This window comes from Sciurus vulgaris, assembly GCF_902686455.1.
Source record: "Sciurus vulgaris genome assembly, chromosome: X".
Classification (NCBI taxonomy): Eukaryota; Metazoa; Chordata; class Mammalia; order Rodentia; family Sciuridae; genus Sciurus; species Sciurus vulgaris.
Genome location: NC_136471.1, coordinates 78755189 through 78774753, shown reverse-complemented (window position 1 = coordinate 78774753; position 19565 = coordinate 78755189). Strand labels below are relative to the sequence as shown.

Below are 19565 nucleotides of genomic sequence, written 5' to 3'. Positions count from 1 at the left end.
GATGTGGATACAGGAGGATGGTTTGAACCCAGGATTTTAAGGCCAACCTGAGCAACATAATGAGATCCTGTCTCCAAAAAAAAAAAAAAAAAAAAAAGAAGACCTAAAAGAACATTCTCACCTTAACAAAATGATGTCTTGATGAGGTGACATATACATTAATTAGATTGATTGACTCTACAATGTACATACATAGATCAAAGCATTGTATTATGCCCCATAATATTCGTAATTATTAATTTTTAAAAATAAGTTTTAAGCATTAAAAAATATTAACAGGGCCTGGGTAGTGGCTCAGTGGTGGAGTGCTTGCCTAGCATCTGTGTGGTACTGGGTTTGAGTCTCAACACCACATATAAATAAATGGATAATATAAAGGTTCATCAACATCTATAAAACATTTAAATGAAAAAATAAGCATTTGTCTTCCCTTTCCTGTGTGAACTGGATGTCAGGATAACATAGTTGATGGGAAAGATTTCTCTTTATAAAAGTATTCTAGCTAATAAATGAAGAAGGATTGGTAGAGTATCATCATTAATACATTTAGGCATTTGTCACTGATAACAAAAGAGATAACAATCAAATATTGTGAGTGAAGTAAATAATTTCAGCTTGGAAGGTTGAGACAGGAGGATTGCAAGTTCAAAACCAGCTTCAGTAACTTAGACCCTATCTCAAAATAAAAAAAAAATAAATAAAAAGGGTTGAGAAACATAGCTCAGTGATTAAGCACCCCTTGTTTAATCCCCAGTATATAAAAAAAGTAAATAATTACATCAGTGAAGTAGGCTTATAAAAAGAAAGAAGAGGGCTGGGGATGTGGTTTACTGGTAGAGTACTTGCCTAGCGTGCTCGAGGCCCGGGTTCTCAGTATCACCAAAAAAGAAAAAAATCAAGAACCCAAATCTGATTTGATTTAAGCTCCCAATTCTACCAGGAAAGACATGGGGCAGGGAAACATATTAAAAAACACCAGAGGGATACATTCAGCAAAATCCAAACTGACAATAATTTCTTCAACAATGTATAGGAATAAAATGGAGGTTTAAATTAAACTTTTAATTTCAAGAATTAAAAGAAACATGTCATTGTTTGGGTCTCACTTGGATCAGAAATTGAGCCACTGCATAGATATTTGATGTTAAGAAATTATTGGTATTTTTTTATGTATGGTAATGGTATTGTAGTTATGTTGGGAAGAAAAAGCATTTTTGTGTACTCCCTGAGATACATATTGAAATATTTTCAAATGGAAAGAGATGTCTGGGATTTCTTTCAAAATGATATGAAAAATGGGAGAATAGGTAGGAATGTGGATTAAATAAGATTGAACATGATTTATGAATTGTGGAAGATCAGTAATGGAGACCTGGGTTTTTATTTTTATATTCCTCTGTTATTATGTACATTTGAAAATTTCTAGTAAGTAAAAAGTTTTTAGGATGGCCATCTATCACTGTAGACAATCTATGCATTATACTGTCTTTGTGGTAGAATTACCATCTAAGGGAAGAGGAAGTGTCTTTAATGTTTACCATTAATCATTGCCTTTTCATTGTTTTGCTTAAAAAGTTTGCATTTACCACATGAAGGAATATCTTTTTTTTAGGGGTGAGAGTTGGGAACAAAACCCAAGGCCTCATACATAGTAGGCAAAGCACTCTACCACTGAGCTACATCGACAAACCCTGAAATACCTTCTTTTTTTTAAAGAAACTGATTTGCTAATTTGTTGTTAATAAAAATCTTGTATTTCTTTTCTTTGTTGTTGTTGTTGTTTTGGGACAGGGTTTCACTAACTTGCTGGGGTTAGCCTTGAACACTCCAAACTCCTTCCTTAGCCTCCTGTGTAGCTGGGTTACAGGCAAGAGCCACCATGCCCAGCCCAGCTCTGAATACCTTCTTTTTTTTGTACTGAGGATTGAACCAGGGGCTCTTTACCACTGATCTACATCCCTATCCCTTTTTAAATTTTTTTAAATTTTGAGACAGGGTCTCACTAAGTTGCTTACAGCCCCACTAATTTCCTGAGTCTGACCTCAATCTTAAGATCTTCCTGCCTCAGCCTCCCAAGTTGCTGGAATTACTGGTGTGTGCCACTGTGTCCAGCTAAATAGTTTTCTTGATCAGTGGTTATCTATCTTGGTTGCTCATATAAAGAAGTCATACTAGATAGGAATGTCCTGGCTTCTTTTTCAGAGGGTCTCATTTAATAGCCTATGATAATGTCCAGGATGAATTCTTAATATATGACAGGTTGAATTTCACTCTTCTATATTTTAGGACAGTTTCAGAACAGTCATAGCCATATTTTAGGAGACACCATTTAGTCATTAGTGTTGACTTGAAATATATCTTACTGAGTATTTAGCTGTAATTACATAATCTTACTGAGTATGCAGTTGAATTTATAAAACTTAGATACACATTTTCTTTTCATTAAGACCTTGCTGCTTGTTTCTGCCATTATTTTTTAAGGAGAGTTAAAATGGCTAATTGTTAGTAAAATAGGGCTAAATCATTAGAAGCATTCAGCTCAGTAAATTTGGATGGACCCGATTTTTAGTTTTTCCCTTAAGGATCCATTTGTTTATAAGAACATGTTTTGTTTTTGTTTTACTGTATGGGGATTGAACCCAGGGCCTCATGCGTACTAGCTAGGCAAGTGCCCTACCACTGAACTATATCCCTAGCCTCTCTTTCATTTTTATTTTGAGACAGAGTTTCATTGAGTTGTCCAGGCTGGCCTTAAAGTTGTGATCCTCCTGCCTCAGCCTCTCAAGTAACTTGGATTACAAGTTTGGGGCACTATGCACCATGCTCAGCTCATTAGAAGTTTTTCGTTTGCTGACGAATGAACCCAGGGTCTCTTGAATGCTAGGCAAGTGTTCTCCCACTGAGTTACACCCCTAGCATGAAAAGTTATTTTGATAAGATTGAAGTTTATAAATAATGAGAGGGAACTATATAAGTAATCAGGTTTTTAAAATAATATTTTAATTGTTCTAGGAAATGTAATCGGAGGTTTGAAATAACCTCAGGATAAAAAATTAACTTTATCTAATTAACTTTTGTAATTTTTAGGCTGTTACACTTGACCCAAATTTTCTGGATGCTTATATCAATTTAGGAAATGTTTTGAAAGAGGCACGCATTTTTGACAGGTGAGTTAATGTTCTATTTGATAAATTTTCTTGAGTCTTTGTTATATGAGAATTTGGACTGAAATTATGACAATGGCCTGGTTGAAAGACATTTTCCTTGTTTGATTTCCTGAAAGCCTTTATCCCTCTCACTGGGAGTTCAGTTGAAATTTCCTTTATTGTAGAACTGTTGAAATGATTATCTCTTAGGGTAAATTATTCCCTTGGTATAATTGAGAAAGCTGAGTAAATCTGAACTTCACTTTTTTGTTGTTGTCAAAGGAAAGCCTATTTCTTATGTGGGAATAGACAGTTTCTCAGTATGAAAACACATTTTATAAAGGTGCATTTTTTGTTTGAGGTAAAGTATTTAGTGTGAATTAATTGTAATCAGTTACAATTAATTGGCCTATTTTGGTATAGTTAAAAATTAGTTGCATTTTGTGTGTGTGTGTGTGTGTTTTTATTTTTTATTTACAGAGCTGTGGCAGCTTACCTTCGTGCCCTAAGCTTGAGTCCAAATCATGCAGTGGTGCATGGCAACCTGGCTTGTGTATACTATGAGCAAGGCCTGATAGATTTGGCAATAGACACCTACAGGCGAGCTATTGAACTGCAACCACATTTCCCTGATGCTTACTGCAATCTAGCCAATGCTCTCAAAGAGAAGGGCAGTGTAAGGATTTTTATTCAGTTTTATTTCTTTGTTATCTGGTAGTATTGTGAGTTTTTTTGGTATACATTATTAAGTATTGAGATGTTTATATTGGTTTACTTTGGAGTTTTGGTTGGCGGGAAGAATATCAGAAAATATCCATTTTCTGGAGTATTGCTAGCCATTAGGCTTAACTAAGCAATTATTAAAATTGTTAGAACAGTATCAGTGGTGGTACTACGATTATTTGGTATAGGTTTTGAATAGCTTCGTTTTGTTTTCTAGGTTGCTGAAGCAGAAGATTGCTATAACACAGCTCTTCGTCTATGTCCCACCCATGCAGACTCTCTGAATAACCTAGCCAATATCAAACGAGAACAGGGAAACATTGAAGAGGCAGTTCGCTTGTATCGTAAAGCATTAGAAGTATGTTGAGGATGGGGTGGCTAATATTTAGTTTATGTGATAGTAGAGAGAAAGTGGTTAAGTGTGCCATGCCTTCCACCTCTTTTGTAAAAATAGTGGTTGAGTCATTTAAAAGAGGATTATTCATTGAACCAGTAATTGAGTACCTAGGAACAACATGGTGTCCTGTGTGACATTCATGGAAATCCCTACATTCAGAGTTCATCATTGTATGGGTAGATAGGATTTAGTCAAAAAAATTATAAACAATAAGCTGCAATTCAAGAGAAATTATCAATAAATATATAATTTCAGTGTCTTGGTAGCTATGTCGCGGTTAGTAGGTGTGGTTAGGAGTTCAGAAGAGAGATTTTGGTGGTGCTAGATTTGTCAGTATAGACTATGAAGAGGGGAGGTCTACCTCATGTTTGAAACAAGGAGAGGTATAAAGGAGAATAAGAGGTGAAATCTGGAAAACTAAGCTTTGAATAATAAATAAACTTGGAAAAGATGTAGAAAAGCTTAGAGGTATAAAAGTACTTGAGCGAGGTTCTTAGGATTGTGAGAAGTTACTACTTTTGTTTTAGCAGGATTTTTTTAAACTTGAGTTTTGATCTTGATTCTTTATAGGTCTTTCCAGAGTTTGCTGCTGCCCATTCAAATTTAGCAAGTGTACTACAACAGCAGGGCAAACTGCAGGAAGCTCTGATGCATTATAAGGAAGCTATTCGGTAAGAAACTCACAGCCTATTGTTTTTGGTTGTCTTAGTTTTTAAATGTTTGGCATTTGGCTGGCACTTTAATAGCTTTTTTGGGAGCAGTACTTGGGATTGAACCCAGGAGTGCTTAGCCACTGAGCTACATCCCCAGCAGTTTTTACTTTTTTGTTTTGAGATAGGGACTCGCTAAGTTACTTAGGGCCTCAGCCTCCCAAGTTGCTGGGATTATAGACATACACCACTGTGCCTGACTTAAATGGCTTTCTTTCTTTCTTTCTTTTTTTTTTTAGTACCGGGGATTGAACTCAGAGGCACTCAACCACTGAGCCACATCCTGAGCCCTTTTTGTATTTTATTTAGAGACAGGGTCTCACTGAGTTGCTTAGTGCTTTTGTTAAGTTGCTGAGGCTGACTTTGAAATCAGGATCTTCCTGCCTCAGCCTCCCAAGTCACTGGGATTACAGGCATGTGCCACCACTCCCACCTGGCTTAAATGGCTTTTAATAACAGAAAAAATAACTTGATAGGGGTTTAAAGATTTTTGTCTATATATATAAAAGCTTTATCTTTTCTTTCAGAATCAGTCCTACCTTTGCTGATGCCTACTCTAATATGGGAAACACTCTAAAGGAGATGCAGGATGTTCAGGGAGCCTTGCAGTGTTATACTCGTGCCATCCAAATTAACCCTGCATTTGCAGATGCCCACAGCAATTTGGCTTCCATTCACAAGGTACTCCTGTGTAATATGTGCATCTTAGCACCAAGTGTTTATTTTAGGAAACTTTTTACTGTCCACTTTTTTTTCTTTCCAGGATTCAGGGAATATTCCAGAAGCAATAGCTTCTTACCGCACGGCTCTGAAACTTAAGCCTGATTTTCCTGATGCTTATTGTAACTTGGCTCATTGTCTTCAGGTAAAGAATAACAGGCCGATAATTAACTTCTAGTGTTATAATCACCTTTGTTAGGTGCTATAATAATCCAAGCCTGACTAGAGACAGTGTTTTAGCTTATCTGGCATTACTTTGGGCCCAAAATATTAAAATATTAAATCCCAATATAGGATTCTCTGTATAATAATTTCTTTTTGCTCTCTCTAGATTGTCTGTGATTGGACAGACTATGATGAGCGAATGAAGAAGTTGGTCAGTATTGTGGCTGACCAGTTAGAGAAGAATAGGTTACCTTCTGTGCATCCTCATCATAGTATGTTGTATCCTCTTTCTCATGGCTTCAGGAAGGCTATTGCTGAGAGGCATGGGAACCTCTGCTTGGATAAGGTATGATTCTTTGTTTTAATCTTTTAGGTGTAAACTAAAACAGTTACAGAACACTGTGCAATCACAACAAATTGAAGTGAACACCATTTGAGTTGAGAAATTAAATGTTGTGAGCTGCCTCAGAAGTCCTTTAAATTGTGTCCTCTCTGGAGCATGACCCCCTCCAGTCCATAGGGTGGAATCCTTAACTTAGACACTAACGAAAGGGTGATGGTGTTTTCCTTTAAGTTGAAAACAATAATGTTTAATAAGGTGTGTGATATTTTATACTCACCTTTGAGAATTAGGACACTACTTGATCAAAGGTTGGATTTGCTGAGGAGGATAGAGTTCTAGGTGTAATTTTTAAAAAATGCTTCCCTATAGAATTTTCTAAAATGCTGCAGGATTTTTATCATGCTCTGTACACAGTACTTAATTCCTATAAATTTTTATATGCTCCGACTATTTCATAGGTCCTAGAAACAGTTCAGGTATAAAAGCATATTACATAAACCACTAAGATTGCATTGATCTCTATGAATAAATTAAATGAAGTATTCAGGGCAAAATTCTCTCAATCAATGTGAGATGTGGGTTTGGTGTGGTTTTAGTTTTCCTAGATGAAAATTTACATAGATACTAACAAACATTGGATTCTGTTGGTAGATTAATGTCCTTCATAAACCACCATATGAACATCCAAAAGACTTGAAGCTCAGTGATGGTCGATTGCGTGTAGGATATGTGAGTTCTGACTTTGGGAATCATCCTACTTCTCACCTTATGCAGTCTATTCCAGGCATGCACAATCCTGATAAGTTTGAGGTAAGGCTAGTGTTTCTCTAGAATCACTGTTTAAAAAAAAACACAGAGGTGCCTTTACTGTCACCTTAGGTGTTAAACCTAGTGTCATTTGGAAAGATTTGAACAAGGCTATTAAATGGACTCTGCTGCCTTTCAGGTATTCTGTTATGCCCTGAGTCCAGATGATGGCACAAACTTTCGAGTAAAGGTGATGGCAGAAGCCAATCATTTCATTGATCTTTCTCAGGTAAGTGAAACTCTTACACTTCCAACTTTTTATTTTGCACAAATTTTAATAAAACTATTGGTATATAGTTTATTTTGCTTTCTCTCCATGCTGGGGATTGAACCCAGGGCCTCAGGCATACTAATATGTCTTGTATTTTTGGTGATAGGTATTAAACAAGAACTACTACATATGGGCAGTTGCATTGATCTTATTTCCTTGGTCATCTAAATTTATGATTGGTATAGCTTTTGCTGAAATGGCAAATAAAACAAATGTGATATACTTGTTTATGTATGTATAACTTTTCTAGGGAATGAGCCAGAATTTGTGACAGTAATTTGCTGAGTATGTACATACTTGGGAAATTAAATTTTTTTATAATTAAAATTTTTTCTTTGTAGACCATTGGCCAATGTAGTAACTAATACAGATAATGTGCAACATAGTGTGTAAAGATATATATAAAAGACATTTATGTGTATATATACATATAATATGTATGCATATGTATAGACAACAGTTTTTAAAAATTTTTTTATTTGTAGATGGACACAGTACCTTTATTTTATTTATTTTTTATGTGGTGCTGAGAATTGAATCCAGTGCTAGGCAAGTGCTCCACCACTGAGCCACAACCCCAGCCCCTAGACACATATTTGTGTGTGTGTGTGTGTGTGTGTGAGTGTATGTGTGTGTGTTTATGTATATGAATCACTGAAGTCCTAGAAAAAAGGTTGTGAGATTCTAATCACTTAATAACTAGTGTGCACCAACATCTTTTGCAGTAAAAGAAGGCCTGGCCTGGCATGGGGGTACACACTTATAATCCCAATGACTTGGGAGACTGAGACAGGAGGATTGTAAATTCAAGGACAGCCCAGGCAACTTAGTTAGGTCGTGTCTCAATATTAAAAAAAAAAAAAAAAAAAAAAAAATTGGAAACGGTAGCTCAGTGGTAGAGCCACCCTTGGGTTCCGAAGGTTGGGGGAACAGTTCTGGGGGCAAAAATGTATGCCTGGCCATGTTTGATTGGTGGCAGATTCTTTGTAACCAAGAAGCTTACTAACCTGTTTCTGAGACCTGCGGGGACTCACTTCTTATTGACTGAAATCTAAACTCTTCAGCATAGCCTTTACAACCTTTTTCAGTTTGCTACAACTTTGTTTTCCAGTACTTTTTACCCGCCATTCACCTTCCACATAAAAGTAAACTACCTAAAAATTTTTAACTCTAAAAGGCTTTACTCCAGTTGCTTATTTATTCTGTTCTGTCAAGATCATATCCTGTCAAACTCCCACAAACTCCAATTATCTTTCTTTAAAATTTTTTTATCTGTAGATAGACACAGTACCTTTATTTATTTTTAATGTGGTGATGAGGATTGACCCCAGTGCCTCATACATGCTAGACAAGTGCTCTAACACTGAGCTACAACCCTAGCCCTACTATTCATCTTTGAAGTGCCAATTCAAATACCAACTCCCTTGTGAAACCCTATCACTGATACATTCAATTTAGAAAGGAAATTGCTTCCTCTGTGTTCTGTTTCCTTAATGCCTTGAGTTAATTTTAGTGGCATTTACCCATATTTTTGCTCTGCATTAATGTAGTTAATTTGTGTAATTATCATTTTGTATTTAGGAAGCTGAATTTTGTTCAATGCCATTGAAATTAATTGAGTTAATCTGAGATAAGTGTGAATTCTTATTTTCTGTTACATAGATTCCATGCAATGGAAAAGCAGCTGATCGCATCCATCAGGATGGAATTCATATTCTTGTAAATATGAATGGTTATACCAAGGGTGCTCGAAATGAGCTCTTTGCTCTCAGGCCAGCTCCTATTCAGGTAAAAGATTTAATAATGGTCACTGACAGTGTAGTATGAGACTTAAAATACAGTAATGTTGCCTCCCCCACACACTGTTTGATATTTAAAACAATGCAGCAGACATATTTGATTTGAAAATAGTATAATTCTTGAAATGAATGGAACAAAGGATTTTGAGTGTAGAACACAATTATGTACATGTATATGGAGATGTGCAATTTAAGATTGTGTATAAACAGTTACTCTGGCAAATTTGAAAAACATTTTGGCACTTAAAAGGCCAATCTAAAATACTACTTAATTGCTCTTGTCTAAAGAAGTCACCCTTCCTTGTTTATTTACTTAATTTTGGAACCTTCAATGAAAGTTTTATACTTATTGAAGTGTGACTGACCTAAAGAGTTGTACATATTTAATGTGTACAAGTGGATGGATTTAGAGATAAATGTACTGATGAAGGTTCTTAATCAGTTTTTGGTCTGATTTTTTTTTTTTCCTTTTTAAGGCAATGTGGCTGGGATATCCTGGGACTAGTGGTGCACTTTTCATGGATTATATCATCACTGATCAGGAAACTTCACCAGCTGAAGTTGCTGAGCAGTATTCTGAGAAACTGGCTTACATGCCCCATACTTTCTTTATTGGTGATCATGCTAATATGTTCCCTCACCTGAAGGTAGGTAGAAAATAGTGCTATGGGGAATTACAAAGAACTATTGTCATTTATTTCCTTGTTACTGTCCGTACATATCCTAAAAGACATGTCAAACTATTTTTTCTATTAGAAAAAAGCCGTCATCGATTTTAAGTCCAATGGTCACATTTATGACAATCGAATAGTGCTGAATGGCATCGATCTCAAAGCATTTCTTGATAGTCTACCAGATGTGAAAATTGTCAAGGTCAGAACCTAATCAGTCTTTGTCACTGAAGTAAAGTTAACTGCATTTGGGGTCTTTTCTTTAATATATATTTTCTTTTAGATGAAATGTCCTGATGGAGGAGACAATGCAGATAGCAGTAACACTGCTCTTAATATGCCTGTCATTCCCATGAATACTATTGCAGAAGCAGTTATTGAAATGATTAATAGAGGACAGATTCAGATAACAATTAATGGATTCAGTATTAGCAATGGACTGGCAACTACACAGGTGAGAAGAAAATAATAAGCCATAATATATAACACTAAGCATGCATTTATTTCCTTTAAATCTAATAATTACTCTAGGAGTTATATCATTATCTCTGTTTTATAGATAAGGAAATGAGTTTGGAGGAGACTAACAGCTTATGTAGGATTGTCTGAATTTTAAAATTCCCTGAATTCAGCTAACAGGTTACTGAGAGTCTACTGTGTTATTATCTTGTTTTTCCCCTGCCTGTAGCTTTACTCTCTTATCATATGGTGGACTACCTGTAGGTACCGTACAGTTTCTTATTTCTATAAACTCATCCTTTCCCTGGTTGAACCCTAACTTTTTAAGTTCGGAAAGTTTTTCCAGGAGCCTGTTTCTATACTAGTCTCTAGCCTCTCCACCCCTGCTCCATTTTCTTCTATACTTAGTTAGTATCTGGGGTATATCATTAATTACATTTGGTATAACACAATATAATTCCCTGTGTTTGTATCTTCCAGTGAATGGAATTACTTTAGGGCTTATGTCTTAATCACAGTAATGTGATTTTATACTCAAATGAATATATTTTGCTTACTTGAATATATAGCTCTGTCAAGAGAACACGAAGCAAGGATCACAGACCTCTTATGAGCTAGCAGTATTGTTGAAATGTCCATATTCAACTTACCTAACAATGTAAGGCAATATGTGTTGGACTTGTATGATAATATGATGTAGAAGCTCAAAATGGTGATGATCAATGGGGGGAGAGACCATATGACAGACTAATTGCAGTTTAGCCTTGAAAAGCAGATGTGATATAGAAAAAGGCATTTCAGACTGGGGATATAGCTCAGTTGGTAGAGTACTTGCCTTGTAAGCACAAGGCCCTGGGTTCAATCCCCAGCACTGCAAAAAAAAAAAAAAAAGAAAAAGAAAAAAGAAAAAGGCATTTCATTCAGGAAGAAAAGGGTAAGCAAAAGCTTGCTGTTGAGCTGTTAATAGGGTTTTGAGATCTTTTGGCTAGAGCAAAAAGCTTCATAATACAGTCCCCCATTGAGATAATGCTACAAATATTTCCCCCTTTTTAAAAAAGTTTATCATGAATATTTTCTCATTATAGTGCAGGAACATGACTTTAAATGGTTAAATCATTTTGCATCTTACGGAGTCTTTATTGATTAAAAACTATGGGTTCCAGGCATGATAGCTCATGCCTGTAATCCCAGCAACTTGGGAGGCTAAGGCAGGAGGATTACAAGTTCCAGGCCAGCCTTAGCAGTTTAGCGAGATCCTGTCTCAAAATAAAAAAGTAAATAAATAAAAGGGCTGGGGATGTGACTTAGTGATTAAGTGTCCCTGGGTTCAATCCCCAGTACCAAAACACAAAAACAAAACTATTGGACTGGGCTAGGAGTATAGCTCAGGGGTAGATACTTGCCTAATGGGAGGCCCTGGGTTTGATGATCAGCACTACAAAAAGAAAAGTAAATGTGAGATTATCTTAACTTCAAACATAATTATTATCATTCTGTTCCTTGTTTTAGATCAACAATAAGGCTGCAACTGGAGAGGAGGTTCCCCGTACCATTATTGTAACCACACGTTCTCAGTATGGGTTACCAGAAGATGCCATCGTGTACTGTAACTTTAATCAATTATATAAGATTGACCCTTCTACTTTGCAGATGTGGGCAAATGTGAGTATGCATAGATTCGTTATTAATGTCCAGAGATTGGTAACAATTTTGTACATAGACTACATTGCTGAAGCTTCCTCCACCTTTCTCCATTCAAAGCTGTTGTGCTCATTTCTTTTCCTTCCTTCCTCCCTCCCTCCTCCACCTCCTAAACGTCTGGGATTATAGGCATGCACCACCACACACAGCTATTGTGCTCATTTCTAAGCTACAACCGAGTTATGGATTTTTCATTCATTTTTTAATTTCTCCTTTTAATGTTGTCTTTTGTTTTCCTCCTGTGCTGGGTATCAAACCCAGGACCTTCATATACTAGGTATGCATTCTGTACCAGTGACCTATATCTCTAGCCCTCTTCTAGTATCTAAATTACACATTATGGAATTTTTAAAAAATTTACATATTAAAAGTTTTCTGTCTGTATCAGAGGTCAGAAAAGGCCAGGTGATAGCTGGACTTGGTGACACATACCTGTAATCCCAGCTACTTAGATGCGGAGGGAGGATTATAAGTTCCAGGCCAGCCTGAGCAACTTAGTGAGACCCTGTGTTAAAATATGAAAAGGGTCTGGGGATTTAGGTCAGTGGTAGAGTGCTTGCCTAGCATGTGGGAGGCCCTGGATTCAATCCTTAGTAATACCAAAAAAATTAAAAGATCAAATGGCAAATATTTTCAAGTTTTTGGTCCATACTCTGTCACATCAGTTCAACTCTGCTGTTGTAGCATGAAATCACCCTAGACATTATGTAAATGAATGTTGCTGTGTTGCAATAAAATTTTATTTATAAAAACTGGCAGCATGCCAAATTTGGTGCTTGTGCTGTAGTTTGCCAACCTCTGGTCTAAAATGATAGCAAAAGCTGTTATGTATATCTGCCCATGTTTAACATTCATGCAATATTTAATACCAGAAGGAGGCAATTAATACTATTACTTCTCAGTCACCTTGTTAGATCAGTTCTCAGAAGCAGGATATTGGATATCCATAACTAGCTTTTAGTTTGTAGAACAAAAATGGCATATTTTAGGGCTGGGGAGATAGCTCAGCTGGTCCTGAGTTCGATCCCAGTACAGACAAAAAAAAAAGAAAGAAAAGAAAAAATGGCATATTTTTTCTTTAGATAATATGGAAACAATTTTGTGGTAGATGTTTTTCCTCTAATAACTTTCTTTGTATCAAAGGTCAGGTGAAGGTAGAGAAGAAGATGAACCATATGAGTGTATGTCTACTACTCCTTAATTGTCACTTCTTGACATTCAGAAAAACCTGAAAACCAAAAAATGTTTTTTTATCCATTTGTGGCAAATTTATTTGGCAGCAAAATTATCTGAACTGACATTAGGCTATTAATAATCTTTTATTTATTTCATTTATCCTACATCTCAATGGAGAGATATGAATATGTTCACAAGGAATTTTTGCTGAAGGTGTCGGATAATATATATGTGCATTGTACTGTTTTAAAAATCTGAAATATTCCAAATTCGGAAATCCATCCCACTCCCTGCTTGTTTTTATAAAGTTTAATGACAAACAGCCATATCTACTTGTTTATACAATGTCTGTGGCCACACGTCCAAAAATAATTGCTATCTAGCCCTTTATAGAAGTCTGTTAGTCTCTGATCTAGAGTAGACAAAGTTAAGCAAATGTGATTTAATTTTTGTTGTGATATGGTAGAATATTTAAAATTTGGATTGCTTGGTGTGGTGACAGGTGCCTATGGTTTCAGTAACTTGAAAAACTGAGGCAGGAGGATCACTTGAGCCTAGAAGTTCTAAGCCAGCCTGGACAACATAGTGAGACCCTATCTCTTTAAAAACAAAACCAAAAAAAACATAAAATTCAAAATGGAAGATTCCTCTCTGTTCAACAAAAACCACTATTTAAATCAGTTCCCACAGGATATAGCTGTCTCAGACTGTGCCAACTAGAGATTTGTTTTGTGTCATCTATTGCTTTCTCTTCTCTGGGGACAGCTAAGCAGAAGAGGAATAATACAGTTTACATGAAGGAAAAACGTTTAGGTACACACTAGGTTTCTTTCTGAGTGCGGTAGAATTATTAGAGATAGAGACCTGTGAAAGTTTTTGAGAAGGGCAGATGTACTGTTCATAATCATTCTTGCTAGGCACAGTGACAGTGATACTTGTAATCCCAGAAACTCAGGAAGTTGAGGCAGGAGGATTACAAGTTTGAGGCAGCCTGAGCAGCTTAACAAGATCCTAACTCAAACAGCCTGGGTTGTAGCTCAGTGGTAAAATGCTTGCCTAGCATGCATGAGACCCTAGGTTTGATCCCTAGTGTCAAAAACAAACAACAAAAATAATTATTCTCATTGTCCTTTTTCAGATTCTGAAACGTGTTCCCAATAGTGTGCTCTGGCTCTTGCGTTTTCCAGCAGTAGGCGAGCCCAATATTCAACAATATGCACAAAACATGGGCCTTCCCCAGAACCGTATCATTTTTTCTCCTGTTGCTCCTAAAGAAGAACATGTCAGGAGAGGCCAGCTGGCTGATGTCTGCCTGGACACTCCACTCTGTAATGGGCATACCACAGGGATGGATGTCCTTTGGGCAGGGACACCCATGGTGACTATGCCAGGTAAGTTGCTTATAAACCATTGGGCTCTTCCTTATTCCTCAAAAAATGTCCTTTTGGGGGGAAATAATTCAGGTAAAATTACATGTACCAGCACTAACATTCAAGGCAAAATGATAGAAAATGAGACTTGTTCAGATTTGAACAATTAGCTCCATTCTCCTCATCTACATTGTGTGGATGCTTAGGTAAATAACATTGGTAACTGTATGCTATTTACATTCTCAGATGTGTAATTGTTTTCTTTCATATTGTAGGAGAGACCCTTGCTTCCAGAGTTGCAGCTTCTCAGCTTACGTGCTTAGGTTGTCTTGAGCTTATTGCTAAAAATAGACAAGAATATGAAGACATAGCTGTGAAACTGGGAACTGATCTAGAATAGTAAGTAAACTTTTCCATGAACAAATTATATGTTAGAATATAGCTGTTGAAAATGAAATCATAAATTAAGGGTTATATTGAAATAGGTGAATTAGTTTTATGATCTCTGGATGGGAGAAAAACTTTAAACTCATAAGTGAAGTAATCATTAGGTTTTACTATGTAAGAGAATAAATGGTTGAATAAAAAATTTCAAGAAAATTAAAAGGCAAACAAGAAGGAAAGAATCTTTGTTTCATATGTCAAAGTATTAATAGCCTGAAGAACATTTAAATTTTAAATCCCTCATAGGAAAGTAAACAAGGAAATGACCAGACAACTCACTGAAGTGGAAGTACAAATGATTAACGAGAAAAAGTTTCAGCTTCTGTAGTAGAAATGCCAATTAAAATAATATTGAGGTATATCCATTATTTGCCTATAAAATAAAAAAGATTTTTAATATGATATCGATGAGGGAGCATTGAGGCACTGGCCCTTTCATACATTGGTGAGTAAATTGGTACAACCCTTCCTCAAAGTTTTAAGAACCTTAAAAAATATCAGACCTTTGACCCTAATACTGCCACTTTTTTACTGTAGCAGCATAAGGGAAAAAACAACAACTTAACTGCCTGAAAATGGGTGGGAATTATAAGGGAGATGCTTAGACAATTGAAGATTTATCCATACAATGAAATAATACTTGTCTTTTCAATGAAGTTTTTCTTTGGGTATTAAGGGTGATTTTTTTTCTTTGTGTTTTTCTGAGAAGTAACATATTAAATAGATGCTATCGAAGTGCTCAGACTGCTCTTCCATTTATGAGCTTTGGGAACTTTGGGCAAGTTTATCTCTATTATCTGCAAAATGGAGCCTAATGGTAGTACTCACCTTGCAGAGATGTTGTGAGGTTTTAAAAAGGTACTCCATGTAGAGAGCTTGGAACAGTTCTTGGTGCATAGTAAACATTCAACAAGTGTTAACTATATATTTTCAAAAATTTCTCTATTGAATATCATATGCATGTAAGAAAACTAAAACTTTTAAGCTTGGGCATTTAAAAACATTTAAAATTGATGTCTGTCAGTCCAGGGATAAATATGGTGAATAATGTAGTCTGTTGTTAAATTTTTACTAGACTCTTTGGAGCTTAGTTTGCTTCATACGGTACTTTCCTCCAGCATTTTGTTATGAAGATTTTCAATTTTATAATGAACACTTTCATACTCACTGCTTAGATTCTGCTATTAACATTTTACTATACTTGATTTATTACCTATCTGTCTTCCTCTTTCCATAAACAAGTCCCATCTTATGTGGTACCTTATGATTTTTTTTTTTTTTTTTTTTTTGTGGTGCTGGGGATTGAACCCAGGGCCTTTTGCTTGCAAGGAAAGCACCCTACCAACTAAGCTATCTCCCCAGCCCCCTTTATGTGGTACCTTTTGAAGTAAACAGCAGACATCAGTATGCTTCCCATTAAATACCTCAGTATGGGTATCATGAATTAGAATTTAATACTTTTTTTTTGAGACAGAACTTACAAACAATGAAACACACACATCTTTACTATTCAGTGGTTTGAGAAATAACCTTTTATAACCCAAACCCCTGTCAAGATACAAAATATTGCCATCAATTCAGAAAGTTCCTTCATGCTGCTTCTTAGTTGGCCCTTCTCATCAATTTCCAGAGACAAATGCTGGTCTTTTTTTCCCTCCACTATAACTTAGTTTAGCCTTTCTAGAACTTTATACAAATGGAAAATATAGTATGTACTCTAAAAGGCACTGTTCATTCAGTGAGTTCATTCCTTTTTATTGCTGAATAGTATTTCATTGTATAGATGTATCATAGCTTAACAATTTTTTCCTTACCCATAAATTTTTAAAAATATGTAGCACACAGGGTCTTTTTCTTTGGAAGGTAGACAAATATGCACATGGTTGGATTGAGGCCAACAGATATAGAGCCATTTTTAGTAGTCGTTTCTAGTAGACATTAAAACAGCTTTTTAAATTGTTCCTTTTAACAATACACAGGAGTGTTCTGACTTCTGGTTCTGAAGTAATAATTCTCATATATTCAGAAGGGAAGTAAAGAGAGAACTCTTCTCCCTGCACCATTTCTAGAAAAATTGATCCCCCCCCCCATTTCTGAACAGAACCATAGTCTAGGTGATACTAGGAATATTTTCATTGTATATCTAAATAAATACTTCAGTTCATGTACAAATGGTAATTATGGCGTAGACATACTGCATTTCTTTCCCCCTTGAGTATTTTCTGTTTCATTATAATCTTTGTAAATTGAATATTTCATGTAATAAGTTCGTGCCTGAACTATTTTTAAAAATGCTTCAGTGAATATCATATAGTCATGTGTGACTGCATATCTGGCAATTTGTTTTGAATAGATGGAAAAGTGTTAGTGATAGGTCAGAAGTTATGAATATTTAAGATTAGTACATAGTTGCTAAGTTGCTTACCAAAAAGTTAAGTGGTTTACATTTGAGCAGATAGTATATAGGAATAGTCACGTGCCATTGCCAATTCTTGTTTTTATTTTAAAGGTAGAGATGAAATGGAGAAAGCATTATTATCCCTTGGATAAACCTGTTTAGGAAAGAACTAAATTTTTTCAGAGGATGTGGGTTGAACTTGATTGTGTTAGCATTGGGTTGGCTGTGACCCTTACCTTTTGCAGCATTGAGGTAATGGGCCAATCAGGGGGAAAAATAGTGTGAACCTTGGTCACGTATTTTGCCATAAAGGTGACTAAGTATATATAGAATCTAGTTCTGAGATTCTGTTCTGATTTGTGAATTTGTTTCTCCTTTTTTATTTACCTAGCCTAAAGAAAATTCGTGGCAAAGTCTGGAAGCAGAGAATATCTAGCCCTCTGTTCAACACCAAACAATACACAATGGAACTAGAGCGGCTCTATCTGCAGATGTGGGAGCATTATGCAGCTGGCAACAAACCTGACCACATGATTAAGCCTGTCGAAGTCACTGAGTCAGCCTAAATAAAGACTATGCACAGGAGAATTACCCCATACCTGAGCCTCAACCTTCTGGGGGAAAGGGAACTAGATAACATACTTTTAACTTATCTGTACAGTACCATGTTGCAGATGGGTGATATATAATGGTAATAGAATAGCACAGCCAGACTTGCTTCCTGCATGATAGGGAGAAACAACAAAGATGGGAAACTGCTGTTCTACAAGGAATCTCCGTAGAGTTTTGCAGCAACCAGGTGGTGCATAGGTCTGGAAGGTCTGATCTCCCTTGGTCTTCCATGGGATGGTTAGTATGGAGGGGAGATATAGATTGTCCAGCCGTTTTGTGATTCCATGGATTGATTGAGTCTTCTGAATTAATTTTTTTTCTTTATATTTTGGGTATTGGAGCTTTTAAAAATGTTTGGTTTCAGGTATTTTTATTCATGTGAAGTGTTTTTGATTTTCTTGAGATAAGGTTTTAAGCTAAAATGTGGCTCCCTGTTTCAGTTTCTGAACTCTGACAGATTGACGGGGACTTTGCTGGTGTAGTCTTTTTATAGGTTTTATAAACCACTTGAGCCTATATCAGTCGTTTTAGTGTCTGACCTAATGTTTGGAGCTATCAATGCTTTGTTGGTTTAGATGATGACTCAGAATTTTTTCTGGTCCATTTCCCATTTCCTTCTCTCCCCCACCCCTTTAAAAAATTCTTCTGTAACTTAGTTAACCAAGTCTGATTGAAAACATCCCAGAGTGTTTCTCTTAAACACACCATCTGGTGCCAAATGAAAATTCTTAGGAGTGATTATCAATTATGAAGGGCACAGTTATGGTACTGTCATTGATGATAATAGTTTTTTTTTTGCCTAATTTTGACCTATTTCACCAGTGTTTTACCCTTGACTGCCCCTTCTATGCTGCTTCCAAAAGTGATAGTGTGTGATAAGATTTTTACCTTCTTTTCTAAAGTTTGTTTTTTTTTTAAAGTGAGTCCTGTTCTTCCTATTTCTTTCAGCAGAAATGAAATCCCAGGTAAGTATAAGTATTCAAATATTTGATTAGTAAGTTGCAGTTATCTCCAATACATTAAGTAATGTTCATTGAAAAATTTGTTATAGGTAAAATCTCTGAAGGACCATCTATGTATACAAGTAATTATTTTTCAGACTTTGTGAGGGTATTATATAATAATTGTCTACTGGACTTGGTCTTGAAGTTTGTATGGATTCAGCCTCAATAGTACCAAACTGCACTGCTGCTTGGTTTGGAGTACAAGTTAGACTTTAGCCCTCCTGGAGCTTGAATTCTTGGTATGAAAAACCATAGGAATAAAACTATTGAATTTCAACAGAGGATTGAGGGCTTGAGGCTTATACAAGCCAACATATGAATATGTGTTTTGTCTTGCTGTACTGCACTTATGCTATCCAGTCAGTAACAGATAATTTTTTGTCTGCTAGTAGTATTCTAGATTATAATGTCTTTCCAAAGCTCCAAGGCAGTGCATCTATTCTGTAGTTGCAGCTGTTGCCTGAATGTATCCTAGCTGACAAATTACTGAATAAGGAGAACTTGAATTTCTGAAAGATTTGTACTGCTAACCAGAATCTGAGTGAGGAGTCTGAAGTGTAATTCTGAACCAGAATTACATTAATGAACTATGTGTACCTTTTATCATTGTAAATCAAGAAACATCAGTTGAGGGATTTCTTAATTTATT

At 35.9% G+C, this 19565-nt stretch overlaps 1 protein-coding gene across 3 annotated transcripts in view; it reads left to right on the top strand.

Annotated features, from left to right (window-relative positions):
* The window catches only part of OGT (O-linked N-acetylglucosamine (GlcNAc) transferase), a 34671-nt gene extending 16243 nt beyond the window's left edge, over nucleotides 1-18428 (top strand). For 2 of the 3 annotated variants that reach the window (XM_079124898.1, XM_079124897.1), the window contains exons 6-22: nucleotides 3088-3167; nucleotides 3627-3822; nucleotides 4087-4227; nucleotides 4837-4937; nucleotides 5504-5657; nucleotides 5740-5841; nucleotides 6028-6207; nucleotides 6856-7014; nucleotides 7151-7240; nucleotides 8945-9070; nucleotides 9558-9728; nucleotides 9838-9954; nucleotides 10036-10206; nucleotides 11721-11873; nucleotides 14227-14479; nucleotides 14734-14857; nucleotides 17692-18428. In XM_079124898.1, coding sequence (XP_078981024.1) covers nucleotides 3088-3167; nucleotides 3627-3822; nucleotides 4087-4227; nucleotides 4837-4937; nucleotides 5504-5657; nucleotides 5740-5841; nucleotides 6028-6207; nucleotides 6856-7014; nucleotides 7151-7240; nucleotides 8945-9070; nucleotides 9558-9728; nucleotides 9838-9954; nucleotides 10036-10206; nucleotides 11721-11873; nucleotides 14227-14479; nucleotides 14734-14857; nucleotides 17692-17866 — 2493 coding nt within the window. In that variant the 3' untranslated portion in view covers nucleotides 17867-18428. Of the gene's footprint in view, nucleotides 1-3087; nucleotides 3168-3626; nucleotides 3823-4086; nucleotides 4228-4836; nucleotides 4938-5503; nucleotides 5658-5739; nucleotides 5842-6027; nucleotides 6208-6855; nucleotides 7015-7150; nucleotides 7241-8944; nucleotides 9071-9557; nucleotides 9729-9837; nucleotides 9955-10035; nucleotides 10207-11720; nucleotides 11874-14226; nucleotides 14480-14733; nucleotides 14858-15148; nucleotides 15348-17691 lie in introns of all 3 variants that reach the window. The other variant, XR_013761241.1, reaches the window with a different exon arrangement.
* The last annotated feature ends 1137 nt before the right edge of the window (nucleotides 18429-19565 follow it).